General features: G+C 34.3%; 1 protein-coding gene across 2 annotated transcripts; it reads left to right on the forward strand.

Moving 5' to 3' along the window:
• Nucleotides 1-3,592: 3,592 nt before the first annotated feature.
• LOC131617235 (serine/threonine-protein kinase MPS1-like) lies at nt 3,593-8,061 on the forward strand. Of its 2 annotated transcripts, none has more exons than XM_058888572.1 (6): nt 3,593-3,846; nt 3,924-4,091; nt 4,975-5,981; nt 6,102-6,302; nt 6,923-7,084; nt 7,231-8,061. In XM_058888572.1, exons 1-6 carry the CDS (start codon nt 3,774-3,776, stop codon nt 7,804-7,806), a joined length of 2,187 nt encoding a protein of 728 aa, XP_058744555.1. In that variant the 5' UTR covers nt 3,593-3,773; the 3' UTR covers nt 7,807-8,061. The 2 variants fall into 2 exon arrangements, with proteins under 2 accessions (XP_058744555.1, XP_058744556.1); XM_058888573.1 differs by having other exon boundaries at nt 3,594-3,846; nt 5,044-5,981.
• The last annotated feature ends 9,348 nt before the right edge of the window (nt 8,062-17,409 follow it).

Consider the following 17,409-nt stretch of genomic DNA (forward strand, 5'->3'; position numbering starts at 1 on the left):
AATAGCGAGTAGCGGAGTTGTTGAAGTGAAGTTGCTGAAGAAGCGGAGCACATTTGACACATTCTGAAAATGCAAGTGGGACGGGTGTCCCTTGGTGAGGGACAAGTGTTCCCACCAATTTCTTTCTTTTCATTTCTTTCACTGGGACGGGTGTCCCTTGGTGAGGGACGGGTGTCCCCACCATTTCCTCCCTTCACACGTTGTATCACATGGGACGGGTGTCCCCACCATTATATTTTTTTTATTTTTTTTTCTTCTTCTAATTTTCTTCAATATTTTTCTTCTTCAATATTTTTCTTCTTCTTTCCGGTAATTTCTTGCAATATACTATGTTTTTCATCCGAACTCGAAATAAATTAAATACCTGCAATAAGATAAAAATACCAGCATAATACTAAAATAAAATAATATAATTAATTAAAATAAGGACATAATCTATGTTAATTAAATCAAATAATATGGTATATTTTCGTGTTATCATCTCACCAAACTGAGTAAGCATAACCACCTCATCAATCTCAAAAGCATCCATCACCATGCGTACTGCCGTCGCCTGGTCCCTATGAACTGGTGTGAAAAATATACCAACAATCGGAAGGTGAAATAGGGAATGCACGTCATCCAAAGTCACTGTCATCTCCCCGAATGAAAGATGGAAGGACGATGTCTTCGGGTGCCACCTTTCAACAAAAGCAGATAATAGAGGGGCGTCCAGCATCGTCAGAGAGCATCCACCAAATTCCATCAAATGGAAGCCCCGAACTATCTTCGCCACCTGCTCAAGCATCGGTCTCTCGGGGAAGTTCTTCAACTTCGACCCGTGAGAAGCGGCCTTCAACACTGGACGCTCCTGTAACAAAAAAATACAATTAAAACACAGTAGTATAAATCAAATTGCGTAATAAAAATTAAGCACTTAAGTAATGTTACATACCTCGCCCTGTCATATCTTATAAGCGACATGGTCAGCATATCCTGCCAAAACAAACCTGTCAGAAGGTACTCCTAGAAAAGCTCCATCAGTGTGTACTGATGGCTTTGTAGATGCACCGGTGGTGGTGTCTGTATCATGCACCACCTGCTCCTCAGCAACTCTCTCCTCAACCACAGCCACCGACTCCTCAACTCTAGGCACCTGCTCCTCAACAACAGGCACCGGTTCCCGAACTACAGCCACCGACTCCTCAGCAACCAAGGACGGAGCTATTCACAGTAAAGTGTAGGCCCATGCCCCCACTAACTTGTAAACCATCTACATTCAATGCCATATAGCATACTAAGAAATGCTATTTCTTATAATAAAAGTCTACAACAAAATGCAAGAAAGCAATGACAATATAGTAATAATTATGATACATGGTTGGGTTGTTATGTGATGGTAGAAAATTGATATCAAAACATGAGTGAGTTTTGGTTATCAAAATGGATTATCCAATCAGAACATGACATCTTAGTTTTTTCACTCTGTACTGCACTTTCTTAGTAAATTTTAGTGTTTTTCATACCATATATATTATTTAATATTTTTCATATCATATATAAGTTCTAATATTTTAAATACTTAATTTGAAAATTATATCATATATCCAATACTATTATATCATATTTTTAATTTCTAAATTGTTTCTATTATGTTTTATATATCATATATCCAATAATATTATATACAGTTTCTAAATTGTTTTATAGGATTTCATTTCTACAAAATCTATTTTTAAGTGTACCTACAAATTTAGAATATATATATATATATATATATATATATATATATATATATATATATATATATATATATATATATATATATATATATATATATATAAATTTATAACTACAAATATTTATATAAATTTGTCCCCACTAATTAAAAGTTCTGGCTCCGTTCCTGTCAGCAATAGGCACCGCCGCCTCAACCTCAGCAACCTCATCCTAAACTACTTGCTCGTCCACAGCAGTGGATGCTCTACCACCCCGGCAGCGAGGTGCGCGGAGTCCCCTTCCCGTCTGCTCAACCCTCAGTTTTTCAGTTAGAATCGGTCGTAGGAATGCATCCAGCACGTAACACTGAGGTACCAGCCTCATTAGCAGCCGTCCGAGCAAGAGCATCGACTCTATCAATGGCCCGTCCTGCAACAGTACCATCTGTGCCTCTAGTCCTCACTGAAAAAATTAAAAATATAAGAAAAATAGCATTTAAAAAAAATAGAAATACCAGAATTTTCAAAATTTTCTGTAAGGGAATTTGTACCGGAAATTTCAAAATTTCTGGTATTTTTATAACTTTATAAGGATACCGGAATTTGTGAAATTTCCGGTAGAAAATACCGGAAATTTCACAATTTCTAGTAGAAAATACCGGAAGTTTCACAAAATCTATTGTAAAACTTATTTGTTTTCGCCAAATTTTCGGTATGATGCAAAATTTCTGATATCGACCAAAGATTTAAAAAAACCCGTTGTCTCACCTAAATTTGCTAAAATGTAGTAATGAAAAATCTTTGGACATTTAGGTCATTTCATACCTTTTGTGGGGTGCCAAGTCTAATTAAGGGGTGACATGTAGATTTCTTGTTATAATTAGATGACACAATAAGCTATTAAAATTACATTTAAATTCAAAATGACCGTTATTTAAAATGGAGTTTTATAAAGATATATTAATAATATAAAATAGTGTTGCACTATTGTCTAATATGAAATAATTTATCTACTATATTGTACAATTGTACAATTAATTTTAATATTGTATTTATGCGAGTAGGAATGGCTAGAGACTCTTAGAATTTGTCGGTTTTAAAACAAGTTTATATGGTGAGAAGTTTTGTCTTTGAGGTAATTTCAGCGTGGAGAGAACAAACTCATGTGAGGTGAAAAACTCGATATCTTTTTGAGGAATTTCATGTGTATTATGACTTGTGCTTCTCAACCATAGAGTGGAGATATTTATAGAGGTCCATTAAACTTGGATTTGGGAACTCTCAGAGGTAGCAACCACTCCACTTTAATTGAGAAAGCTATTGATTGTCTCCTTATTAGAGGATTGTGAACAAGACTTCTTACACTTGCAACTACAAGCAATATACACATTATACCATGTTTTCTCTAAGTTAAGACATCAGTCTGATGAGGACATGTCTCTTTTGTAGATCTTTATAAATATATCACTACAAAAATATATATATATATATATATATATATATATATATATATATATATATATATATATATATATATATATATATATATATATATATATATATATATATATATATAATTATTTTAGATCATGTATTAAATATCTTTTTAATTTGATAAATTGCAATATCTTTGATGTTATCATAAAATTATTTTACCAAAATACACTTCGTATTTTTGTCTAAACATTTATTCTTACGGAAATAACCAATATTATCTTGATTACTTTTTTAAATAATTATTTTTAAATTTATTAAATAATTAATATACCAAATTTATACATATAATATATATTAATAATATTTTTTTATAATAATATATTTGTTAATAATTTCACCCCGATTTTTCAAAAATAAAACACAATAAATCATGCAAACTCCCAACGGGCATTTTTAAGAGTTCCTCTCCAATCGCCGCAACTCAGTGTTGTCTGGTTGGAGCCATTTTCAATTTTAAAAATGTCGAATAACTCCACCCAGTTCATTCATCATCACTGAAACAAAAGAAATGAAAATGCTCGTTTTCATTTTCATTCTAACGGCTAAGTAAATTCCCCAAGAAAATGTCCCAAATTTTCCATGGATGGAAACCCTAACTCCTCCCAACTTGTCCGCCAATTTCAAGCAGCTCTCAAACGCCCCCGCCCTCCTGGTACACTTCCTCTTTTCTCACTAGCTATCCATTTCTTCAATTCCTTTCCCTTTTTTTTTTGACAATTTTTTCATCAGGTGGTGGTGCTTTGCAACCCAATGTCATGCGCCCCAAACGTTCTGCTGCTGCTGAAGCAAAGGCAAGGGCGATGAATAATTCTCACGACTCTCAAACCAGCCTCGATCAATCCGAGAATCACTCTATTTCTTTTCGAAAGGGTAGGGATATTGTTGTTGCTGGAGAAGGTAATTTTGTCTTTTTGTTCTCACTATATTTGCTGGAGAAAGTTTGCATCAGATGAAAATGATAAGTATTTTTCTAACTCCATTAAAACCGTCATCCAATAAATTTTATAGTTGTGGCAAATGTCTGTCCTGTTTAGAGCTGTCGTGCAAAAGCCGATAAAAACGGAGCGGGGAAGACATAGTTTAGGGCGTGGGCCTAAAACTTTATCCCATAAAAAAAATGAGGGCGGGACAGGGCGGGCCTGAATACTACACCTTTAAGTCTAAAAATGCAAAAAAATTAGGGTAAAGTTCGCGCCTGCAAAAACCCGCAAAAAAATGGGGCAAGGCGGAGCGGACACATTAGAAGGCGTGGTTCTAAAACCTTGACCCACCCTGCAAAAAAAGTGCGGGCATAACAGGCACATGTCTGGAAGGTCAGTCACGTTTTGCCAGAAATTTTTTATATTAATAAAACCCTCATTCAAGTTGGGGAACTATCATACCTTCATTTACCCTTTCCATCTTCCTTTTTCCAATACTCATCCTCTCTCCTCTGCTTCTACACTGCTAAACCAGAGCCTAAGGATGGCCAGTGCACAAGGCTGCCTCAAGGGGAGGGAATATATATACAGACTACAGTCGTATTTTGCAAGCATAGAGCTTGTTTCTAGGATTTGAACGCGTCCCATGTAGGTCACAATGAAATAAGCTTACTGTTGTGCTAAGGTTTTCCCTCAGTCCATGCACACTACTAGAATGTGTAATTTGGCTTTTAGACAATTTTTTTATGCATTTTGAATTTTTGACGGACAGACTCTTAAAAATGATTGCCGATATTGCGCAGATTGTAAAACAGTTATTATGCCCTTCCCTTCCATGTATTTCTGTTCTTTTCATTCAGGGGTCAATGATGTTATAGTCAGCGATTTGGAATACATATCATCTCACTTGGGTTCACTTGCATTGACAGAAATGGAGTGCTTGCCGAGCGGCGTGCCTGAAGCATCAACTGGAATCAACCAAGATTTGAAGCATACAACTTTTCAGCAGGCGGAGCCTGAAAAAAGTTTGATATCCAACGGAGGCAAATTTTCTATGTTGCCAAGGAGAACAATAACTACTCAAGATCATTTACATAAATTCAAAAACTTTTTAAGCCAACCAGCTACACAATCTTCTGTAGTTGGTCCCTCGTGTGCAAGTGCAACAACTACATCAGTCCATTCAAGTTCAGCTCCCATGCTGAATTCTTTAACCGGTTCTTCTCATTCCCATCCAAATAGTGCCTCAAATTTGGTTGTAAAATGCAGTGGGAACCTTAATCCTCATCAAATAACTCACGGGGTTATTAAATCGGAAAATACTTCCCTAAAAGAAACCAATGGAATATCAACCGATCAAGCAACTACTGCAGTCCAGGCTTGTAGTTCACTTACCAATGCTGAATTAACCTTCAAGGAGAGCAACCCACCTAAAGAGCTGCAAAGATGCACTGTAAAGGAAACTAGTATTTCAAATAATGTTTCATGTAATGATGACGCGTTAACTAAAGGAAAAGAGTCTGCAGTTGCTAACAACACACTGCCTGAGGCTCCAACTGTATCTTCAGATGTGAAGTTGGAGTCTTCAAAGTTAGGTAAAACAGATAAAGCTGCTCGGAAAATGACCTACGACCCTGTTTCATTTTTCAAAGTTAGTGGCAAGCTATATCAAAGGCTTGGGAGAATAGGTACAGGAGGAAGTAGTGAGGTACACAAAGTGATTTCATCAGACTGTACAATCTATGCACTTAAAAAGATAAAACTAAAGGGTCGTGATTATGCCACTGCATATGGATTTTGTCAAGAGATTGAGTATCTAAACAGGCTGAAAGGAAAAAGTAATATTATACAGCTTATAAATTATGAGGTACTCACTCCCGACTTCTTATATCTGTTATGAACATCTAAATTTGATATAAGTCTGTAAGGGTTATCTTATTTGTGTTCTATTTTACAATTCATTTTATCCACTCTTGTAACTAATTAGGTGACTGACAAGGCTTTGCTTGAGGGAGTCATGAAAGGCTCTTTCAACAATAAGGGTGGTAAAGTCAAGGATGATGGATTTATATACATGGTACTTGAACATGGGGAAATTGATTTGGCTCATATGTTGTCTCAGAAGTGGAAGGAACTGGATGGCTGCAACCAAACCATAGATGAAAACTGGCTTAGGTTTTATTGGCAGGTTTCAACTCTACAATTTAACCTTGAAATTAATTTATCACTTCTCTGACTATCATGTTGTCAAATTACATTTCTTGTTTATTCAACCGTTAGAATATTATCTGTTTGAGTTATCCAAAAGAATGTGAGCATCCTTGCCTTTCCTGCCGGACATGTATGTCTTCTAGGTGTATGGTCTGCTCCTCATTTTTTTTCCTTTACCAATCTAGTGTAGTTTTGGGGTCAAAATTACCAATCTTGTGTAACTTGTAAAGAATTTGCCAATTTAGAGGAAGTTCTAAATTTAGGATGTCCGACATTTTTATTTTTATAGAAGTCGTGTTCATGCCTTCTATGTACAACTTCTTCTTTTTCTCTTTTTGTAAAAAAATAAAGAAGCCGTGCATAGAGTTGGCAAAACTTCAAATGGAACCGTACATTCCATTGAAACTACCTCTTTAACGTGGAATCAAATAAAAGGCTCATTCATTCAGTCTTAATGGTAATCATCTTTGCAATAGTTTTGTGACAATTTTATCCAGCTGGCCTTTTGTTTATTTTTACTTATGATAAAAAAATTTAAATTAGTACTGCAACTCTTTGTAAGTAAGTTAGCTGAGACTGTTGTGTTGATACCTACAGCAAATTCTTCAAGCTGTCAACACAATCCATGAGGAACGTATTGTGCATTCTGATTTGAAGCCTGCAAATTTCCTCCTTGTCAAAGGTTCCCTCAAATTGATCGATTTTGGTATAGCCAAAGCAATAATGAGTGATACAACAAACATCCAGCGGGATTCACAGGTATTGCATATTTCCATGTCTTAGTTTCTCTATTTGTTTCAATTGAGATTATAATGCTATGGTTGAAATATATGGTTCAAAGCTTTTCGCGGATCAATTGCATAAAGCTGTTGAATTTTCACTTAACTTTCTTTCATCTGCTGTAGGTTGGCACTCTAAACTATATGTCACCAGAAGCATTTATGTGCAACGAGAGTGATGCAAACGGCAACATCATAAAGTGTGGTCGGTCATCCGATATTTGGTCCTTAGGTTGCATCCTTTATCAAATGGTATATGGGAGAACACCTTTTTCAGAATACAAGACATTTTGGGCCAAAGTCAAAGTGATAACTGATCCAAAACATCAAATTACATATGAACCAGTTTCAAACCCATGGCTCGTGGATCTTATGAAGAAGTGTCTTGCATGGGATCGGAATGAAAGGTGGAGAATTCCTCAGTTACTCCAACACCCTTTTCTTGCTCCTCCAGTTTCATGTCATCCTTCTTTGTCCCAAGGTCATACCTTTAATTGGCTGCAACTTATTACTGAAACCGGTACATGTGACCAAGAAGCATTGCAGCTTTGTTGTCAACTCCAACAGGTGCTCGGTGACCCCTTTAAGTTGGTAACTCCTGACACTTTAAATTCGCGAGACGGGCAATGCAAGTTACTGTCCCGTATATCAGAACTATGTTTTCAGCTGCAAGAACAATTAGCAAATTCTGATAACAAATAGTTAGAGGTTTTTGTTGGTGATGATTCCAAATTTCTCTGGTTTTTATTCAATCTGTTTGTTTTTGATACTGGTAGCTAAGGAAGGCTTGGGATCATGCTATCTCATGTCTAATTGAAGGTTTTGTCAATATCAATTTAGAATATTGTAACATAAAAGCGATCAATTTAGAAGGTACTATGGGTGTACTGTAAATTATCCAAAATGATAATTTTGTCAAAAGAAATTCTACAACATGGAAGGTGATTGTAATAGAAATGGTTAATGTGATTTGTCTTTCTTTGTCACATGTGGCTTCTATGAATTAAAATGGATGACCACACCTATTAACTACACAGATATAAACTGTTTAATTATTTTAATCTAAGGCGCATTTTCTAATGCAGAATCTCCGCTTGAACATAAATAAGACAAAGGGCCAGTTTGTTTTGGCTTTTTTTAAAAATGATTTTTATAGTGTTACCAAATTTTGTGAAAAAAATTTTTACAAAGAAACTTTTTATAAAAGCTTCAAATGAAAATTTTGTTTGAATAGTTATTTTTAAAATGTGATTTTAGGTATTTCATCTATTTATGGGAAAAAAATTTGGATATCAAAATTTCAAAAAATCACTTAATTTTGAAGCTATTTCAAATAGATTTTCATAAAAATCATTTTTGAAATACAACTTTTTGAAAAAATTATGATTTTGACTAAGTTTTGGTCTTCAATTATGTATGTTTATGTTGAAGGATGTCAAATTAAGTGTTTTATTTTTAAAAAAACAAATATAAAAAAACTTGTAGTATTTTGGAAAACGGTTTTAAAAAATCTATTTTCAAAAATACAAAGAAAAAATTCATTTTTTTAAAACTGAAACAAACTGGCCCAAAGTATATGCAATGTAAGTTAAGCAAAAGGAGAAATATTTCTAACTTAGAGGTGAATGTTAGAGACACATCATCCTACAAGTCACACACATTTAATAATTTACATTTCAATTTAATTTGTGTTGTATTAAATTTGGTAGTATAAATATTGAACTTTACGTTTCAGTTTAATTGAGAATTTATTTTTGATAGAGTAAAATAGAATTGCAACTGAACTTTTCTGTTTGATTGTAAGTTACTCAATTTTCTCGCTTCTTGCTCTTCTTCCATCTACATCTTCAACCTTGTGCACCAACAACATGCATGGCTCCTCTAAATTGTTTTCGTTCCTGTCATCTAGGAAAGTCTTTCTTGCATGGAAACAAGAAGTTGGAAAATTGAGAGCGTCGTTGGAAAGAAAAACCTTTGAGGTAAGAAATCTTTTCTATAAAATTTAAAAATGGGTTGCACAGTATTTGGAAGCTTTATGACAAATATTTTTTTATATAATAAAATAAAATAAAATAAAATAAAAATGTTCAAGTTATCTTAACAATAAATATACTTTTATTTTGTGATGGGAAAATATGAAAGAAATGAGTATATTAATCTATTTTATTTATTTAATATTGAAGTTGTTGATATTAATAATAAAATTTTAGTCTTAATAATAAATTTTTATTTTGAGTTGTGTGAATATATTATTTCGACCTTTTAATATTTGTATCCCCTGATTTGGAGAAGATTTTGTAGGAAAAAAAATCCAAATAATCATGTTTAAAAAATAATTTACCTAAAAAAAATCAGGTTTTCAGGAAAATTACCTGTATGAAGGTGGCCTACACGTAGGAGCCACCTCCTGTGGCGCCAACTCACAAAACTTAAAACATATGCGCCACCTGCGGTGGCTTCAATGTGTAATTAGAACTAACAAGCCACCTAAGGTGGCGCCTAAGTGTCCATGTTTTTTTTTTTTTTTTCATTTTAATTTTCATTCTACCTTAAGTACAATACCAAATAATATATCATTCCAATTTTAATGCTACACGTCACTGCAATACTGATTATCAAAACCATATTTTTCAAGATAACAAACAAACAACAACTAATATCTAAAAATAGGATGTAACAAAAAAATTCCTTCTAATCCATAATTTATGATAATACTCTAATAAAGTAGTCAAGAAATTGATGTATGTGGTTTATAAAATATATTTAAAATATAAAAAATCATAAGCAATTCTAGTTTTAGATTTTATTTTTTGTTTGCAATGAAACTATTTATTACTTAAAAACTTAAATATTATAAATTATTTTCTTGTAAATTTCCACCCCCATTAAAAATAATTTCTAGATTCTTCACTAATTCAAAAGATAATTTTATCCAAACACATTTTCACATTTAATAGTTCAAAACTTAAACAGCAAAAAACTCTAAATAAACTCCCAAAAAAGTTTACAACTCAAATTCAACTTAAATAAAAATGTGTTTTTATATATGCATGGTTTTTTTCTAGCTGTTTCAAGCTTTAGCATGTTTATGAAATGTGTTTTTGTATGCATGGTCGTGTTCCTAGCTGTTTGAAACTTTGAAATGTTTATGGATATGACACGCAACTCTATACGTGCCATTGCATGCATTCTTTGAACAGATACATGTCTATAATATATAGCACATGGTATGCATTTGAATTAACATGCCAAAACATATGGCTTCTATAAACAAGGTTGAATATATTGGTGTTGGCTTCTGTAATTTCTAATGATTACTATTCCTTTATAATGTACAAGAAGAAGAAAAAGAGTATGTGATCAATTCAAGTTTTTTTTTTTTTTTGCATGGTTTCAATATTTTCATATGATTATGTGAAGACTTTGAAGTTTAACCTTTTAATGATGTTTTTCATATGGTATTGTACCTAAGGTAGAATGAAAATTAAAATGAAAAACAAAAAAAAAACATGGACACTTAGGCGCCACCTTAGGTGGCTTGTTAGTTCTAATTACACATTCGAGCCACCCCAGGTGGCGCATATGTTTTAGGTTTTGTGAGTTGGCGTCACGGGAGGTGGCTCCTACGTGTAGGCCACCTCCCAAACCTGGTCATACAGGTAATTTTCCTGAAAACTTGATTTTTTGGGTAAATTATTTTTTAAACATGGTTATTTGAATTTTTTTTTCGATTTTGTAATCTTATATTTAATATATTTTTGGCAAAAGAATAGCATTGTGTATTCCAATTTTTAATTATTTATTTAGTTTTATTTTGTATGATTGTTGATTATGAAAGTTGATTTCGTATAACATTTTATGTATCAATAAACTTAAAGATGTGAAGTGAAAAATAGTGTGATGTTAGTAATTTAATTCAATATGAAGCGTTCTTTTGATTGATGTGTGATTATAAATTGGATTATATGTAATTATAAATGTTTTCATAAATATTATTTTGGTGGTCTTACATATATTGATGAATATAAGAAAATATTTTTGAATATATACGATGTTGGTAAATTAAATTTTAATGTATAAATATGTTTCTACCTCAGTGAATATGATTTGGGTGGTAAAAATGATTTTCTTTTATGTTTGTTTGATTAAAAAAAAATATGGCATGATTATGATTAATCATATATGTATATTTTGATTTTTTACAAAAAAAGAAAATACATTTTGAGAAAATGGGTCATGCACGTGTAAAATATTTTTACACTGTCAACCAATCACCATCATGCATCTAATTAAAACATTCTTTTATTTAAAAAAAAACTTTAATGACATGGCACATTCATGACTCCCTATTAGATGACAGTGTAAAACTATTTTACCCTGTCAGTGCACTACCTTTTAACTCATACATTTTATGTGAGTTGTTGTTGTATGTTTTTTAAGAGAGAGATTTGTTCGTTTGTTTAAACTAAATAGCTTATATTTTCATTATCAATATCAATTATTTTAGGTATTTAATGGAGGCATATATAACTTTAAATAAAATCGAAGTAAAAGATATAATTATGTAAATAAGTAAAAGTATATATCTTATAAAAATAAAAAGTAATAATTTTTAATTTATTATAATTTTAACTGAAAATAAAAATTTAAGTATTATATGAATTTATCATTAATTGAATAAAAATGTATGTTATATAAGAAAATCAACACCCACATCCCTTGAAACTATTGAATTTACTTTAACTGAAATACATGATATCATTAATTGAATAAATGCCATTTTCTTAGTTAATAGCAAATCAAGTTCACCATCGGATCGTCTTCTCCCTCCTAAGACAATACATGTCAATTAATTAAAGTATAAAGATTAATTAATTAATAATGGCAAGAAAATGATTTAGGCTTTTCATTGAAACATAAATATATCATACATGTAACAATGATTTGCGCATAGCATCAACTATTTTTCCTATGATAGTTGCACAATCATTATTCCAGAACACAAAACGATACTTTCCATCACCATCTCAGACATAAATCTCAACCTTATACCCGTGGCAATTTGGCGTTTTTAAAATGTTGATATAATACACCATTTAAAATGAAATAAAAACGCGATAATATTACCTCGCTAGAGGCTCTTTAACATTTACACCGCATCCACATTTGTGTTGTGAATCCTGTTGTGAATTACAACAAAATTTAATATTAATTTGTGAGGCAAAGAATAGTAGCAACCAAAATAAATGATCTACGGTAATAATAATTCGTACACAAATAATATAATAGAATAAGGCGAGAAAAAGAAGAAGGTTTGTTTACCAAGTTCCATCAAACGATCTATTATCGGGGGAGAGAGCAATTCTCCAATCCACTAAACTCAGAAAGTTGTTATAAGAGATTACAAATAAGTTACAAGAAAATAGATTTGCAGTTTCCAAAGAACAAACCTTCAATATAAGAATCACTCGAACCCAATGTGTTTAGAAGTATTTCCTATTCCCTTGATAACTCCAAAGGTTTCCCAAAAACCTTTTCCTTTCTAAGTTTTCCTTGGAATTTACTAATCTCTTATTTCTCTCTTTTTCTCTAAAGCTCTAAAATTGACACACTATAATAATAGAAGAGATTACTTTTCGGCTTTCTGATTTTTGGGAATCTTGAAACATGTTTTCTTTATTTTCATCAACAAATGTTTTATGGCATACGTCAACAATCTCTACCTTGACTTTAAACTGTGTTGATACCAATTTAACCATCAACAACATTGTTGCTCTCTACCAGGTTGAACCTCTAATCAATAACCTTGATCAAATTCAAACAATCCTTGAATCTTGATCTCGCCACTTGCATCCACTTTCAAACACCCTTAATTCCATCTGTTTTCAAATGCCTTCCTGAAGGCTTTTCTTCTTTTATTTTGCAGCCCTTCAGCCACATTTAAAGCATAATATCCAAGGCTAACATAATTGTCCCTTTGAGATGCTACAATAACCTTCCTTACCTTATCATGAGTCAAATGATAATCAAAGATCTCTATAATTGTTCCCTCACTATTGCTAGCATCTATAGTAGGAAACTCCGTATCAAACTGAGTTTTCTCCGTTATAGTTTTTACCAGGTTTCTCCCTTAGTTTTCACTATTCTCCCCTTGAATAAAATTTCTACCAACCAAGTAAGTTTTTTTAACCTCAGCTCTTCCCCAAAAACTCAATAAACAACTTGTTACCCTAGGATTTCGACTTACTAATAAATGGGCAACTAAGGCCCAAGATTGGAAATTGGGCCTCAATTTGGTAGAAAGGCCCTAAAATTGGTAATTGGGCCTCAAGTTAATATCTACATTGCCATTTGGGTCGAAGCGGTTCGACTAAATAACGCTTAGCAGTCGAAGCTGTTCGACTGGGAAGATTATCTGAGGTTTCAACGTTCGACCAGACCAAAAGGATGCGAAGACTTAAGGATTTTGGCTACAGAAACTAAAGTGTAAGTCGAGAGACAGTAGAAGTTAAAAGGCAGTTTCAGGCAGTTTTCTGGAAGTTCTCACAGGACGCGTGGAAGTCTCACAATTGAAGATCTTGCATGTCGAAGACACGTGTTGACTGATAGCCAGTCGACCGTTAGTAGTAGTTATTTTATTTTACTATTTAAGCAAGTTTCATAGGAATAGTTAAGGGTCCGCATTTTCTACATAAACACAAGTAAACTCAAAACCTCTGCGCAATAATGAGTAACGAGTGCAACTTTGGAATGTACGTATGCGTACCAGTTTAATTAATGCAATCATTTTACATTACATTTTCTCTTTTAGTGCACATTTACTGCCTTTTTATTGCTTTGATTTACTTTAAAGCTTTTAATTTCAGTGTTTACTTTTACGTTAAAGTCACTATTTTCATTTAATACAAACCAGATACACATAATATAACAAAATAAAGCAATCAGTCCTGGAGTATTCTAGTTGACTCCGCAAAAGTAACCTTTAAAAAGGAAACTAGCGCTTGTTTACCAGTTTTCAGGGTAAACAATTTGGCACGCCCAGTGGGACCCGTCGATTGTTATTTATTTTCGTTATGTATATGAATAATATTAAGAAGTGGTCGGAAATTAACTAACATGGCTGAAGTTAATACAAATAATTCTGATCTTTCTGGAAATCAAGGAGGTGTTCTGACCGGAGCAACACCACAAAATGCCGCAGATTCATCCCTAGTTGGAGCAACGAATACTGGTGGATCGACAGCAGCAATATTGGTATCATCACCAACGAATGTACGGTCACCATTTAACCCATTACGAGCGCCATTTCATGGAATGCTACCTCCACCGGGTTTCAACCCTCAGTTTGGAATGCCCACGTCTATGATGCAAGGTTTGCACACAAATCCTTCATTATATTCTGACAGCATGCTGGCTACAAGCACATCAAATCTAGGGGGTCGACCCATAAGTATGGGATATAATCACCAGACTTTACCATCTTTAAGTACTACGTCAATGTTGTCAATTCGACAACAAATGGACGAAAGTAATCATGAAATGGTGAATGCCCTTACTCAACAAATGGGAACTGTTTTTACTCCCATGATAAATAACACGAATCAAAGTTATGAAATATTGGCTGGACAGATGGCCAGAATTGCAGATTTCTTTGGAGCGCCCCCACAACCAAACCCTTCGACTGCTCAAGGGTCGAACACGAGAGGGGTCGAACCTTTAGGTCAAGGAGATCAAATTGAGCAGGAGATTCCTAGAATAGTACAAAGGCATCAAGATGCTGACCATGTTCTTAGGAACATCCAGCAAGATGTCAATATTGGACACAATAATATCTCTAATGTAGTCGAACAAATTTTAGTTCAGAATGGAATAAATGTAGGTTTGCATAGACCAAATGTCGTTTCCCCGTTATCATAATATATAAGGCAAACAGAATTGCCCAGGGGTTGGAAAGTTCCAAAATTCACCAAATTTGCTGGTGAGACTGGCGAGTCGACAGTTGAACACATTGCTAGGTTCCAGACAGAGGCTGGAGAAATAGCAAACAATGAAAACCTAAAAATGAAGTATTTTCCAAGTTCTTTGACGAAAAATGCATTTACTTGGTTCACGAAATTAGCTCCCCAATCTTTGTTCTCATGGAACCAATTAGAACGATTGTTCCATGAACAATTTTATATGGGACAGTCAAAAATAAGTTTCAAAGAATTAGCTGGAGTTAGGCGAAAGGGTACAGAACCAGTCGATGACTATCTAAACCGTTTTAGGTTACTGGAAGCTAGATGTTTTACACAAATTCCTGAACATGAGTTAGTCGAAATGGCTGCAGGTGGGTTAGATTATTCTATAAGGAAGAAGTTAGATACCCAACATTTGAGAGATATGGCGCAACTGGCAGACAGAGTACGCCAGGTCGAAAGGCTAAAGGCTGAAAAGGCTAGGGCGAGTAAATATCATAAGAAAGAGAAAATAGCTTATGTTACTACAAGTGAGTTCGACTCTACTAGCGATGATGAATACGAAGAAGGAGAGGTTAACGTGGCTGAATTAAAGCCAGGGCCACCATATATTTGTAAATTGCTTAAACCTTCAAAAGATAAAAATCTGGTTGAAAGTAAAAATGAATTTTTTTCCAGTAAAACGTATTCATTCGATATAACGAAATGTGATGAAATATTTGATTTGTTGGTTTCTGATGGACAAATCATAGTACCCCCAGGACTAAAAAAATCCTCCTCTTGAACAAAAGAAAAAGAGAGGATTTTGTAAATTTCATAATTTCTTAGGTCATAAAACTTCTCAATGTGTCCTTTTCAGGGATTTGGTGCAAAAAGCTTTAAAAGAAGGAAGGTTACAGTTTGGAGAAAAGCCAAAGTCATCAATGCAAGTTGATACTGATCCTTTGCAAGTCGAAGAGGCTCACTATACTGAGCTTCCTGATGTGATGATGGTCGAAACTACTGATGGTTTCGTTAGAAAGCAAAACGGTGCTACTGATGGCAAAGTTTTGAACATGGTTTATCCTGAACCAAAAGAGAGTCTTTTGAAATTCCTTGAGAGATGTCACACTAACAACTCTCAAGTTGGATTGTGCCCAAGGTGTGATGCTGTTTTCAACGTTGATGCTGCAAATAAAGTGAGGTTCGACCCTCGTCGAGGCAAGAATCGTCAATTCATGTATACAGGAGAAAACAGTGGTCGAAGGGCTGGAGAATACAGGAAGATGTTTGAAAAACCAAGGACTTTCCGTCCCAAAACGGATGTCCCTGAAGACAAATGGGTGAAACCCATTAACTTCAGAGGTAAACGTCCAGAATGGCAGATATAGGGCGATGGAACCAATGCTGAAGGTTCTTGGACGGATAGTGGATCTAAAAGAAAGGATTACATATCTCCAAATTACAAAGGAAAAAACCCCATGACTCGAACACAGTGGAGGCGTTACCAAAGAATCCACAAGAATGGACAAGAGGGTTCGAAAATGGTGCAGGCAGAATTTTCTCACTACCAGTCAAAACCCTTTCATAGGAAGTTGACTGAGGAGCAGGCTAAAATAGCAAACGAAAGGTTAGCTGCTGGGATGATCCTGGGAAAGAAACTGATCAAGGAATTGGTTGACGACGATGTTCCGATCCTCAATACAGAAAAAGAGCCTGAGTATTCTCTATTGTCGGACGAAGAGGTCGATGATAACTTTGACATAGAGTCAGATGAATTTCTAATCGACTGTGGGATTGTCTCTGTACTCCCGGCGGAATTCGACAGAGTCTCTGAGGTATCTGAGAACGAGGATGATTTTCTTCCTGACGAGAATGTGGAAGAAACACCTGTTTGTTACTATGTAATGGGAAAACGAGTGGTAGAAGAACAAAAAGCTGTGTTTGAGAGGCCAGGTCGAGGAATGATGTATCATTTGAAGCCCCTATTCATAAGGGCAAAAGTGGATGGAGTGCCTATAAACAAATTGTTTGTCGATGGTGGAGCTGCCGTAAACTTAATGCCTTATTCCTCACTCCAGAAAGTAGGAAAGGCTGATAAAGACTTAAGACCCCATAATATGGTGTTGTCTAATTATGAGGGTAAGACAAGTGGAATACTTGGAGTAATTCAAGTAAAACTAGCTGTTGGTTCGTCTGTCAGGTCGACCGTATTCATGGTGATCGCATCTCAGGCAAATTTTAAACTGCTGTTGGGTCGGGAATGGATCCATGGTATTGGAGCAGTTCCTTCCACCTTACATCAGCGTGTGGCCATTTGGAGGTCAGATGGTATAGTGGAGAATATTGAAGCTGACCAAAGTTATTA

This window comes from Vicia villosa, linkage group LG7 (genome assembly GCF_029867415.1).
Source record: "Vicia villosa cultivar HV-30 ecotype Madison, WI linkage group LG7, Vvil1.0, whole genome shotgun sequence".
Classification (NCBI taxonomy): domain Eukaryota; kingdom Viridiplantae; phylum Streptophyta; class Magnoliopsida; order Fabales; family Fabaceae; genus Vicia; species Vicia villosa.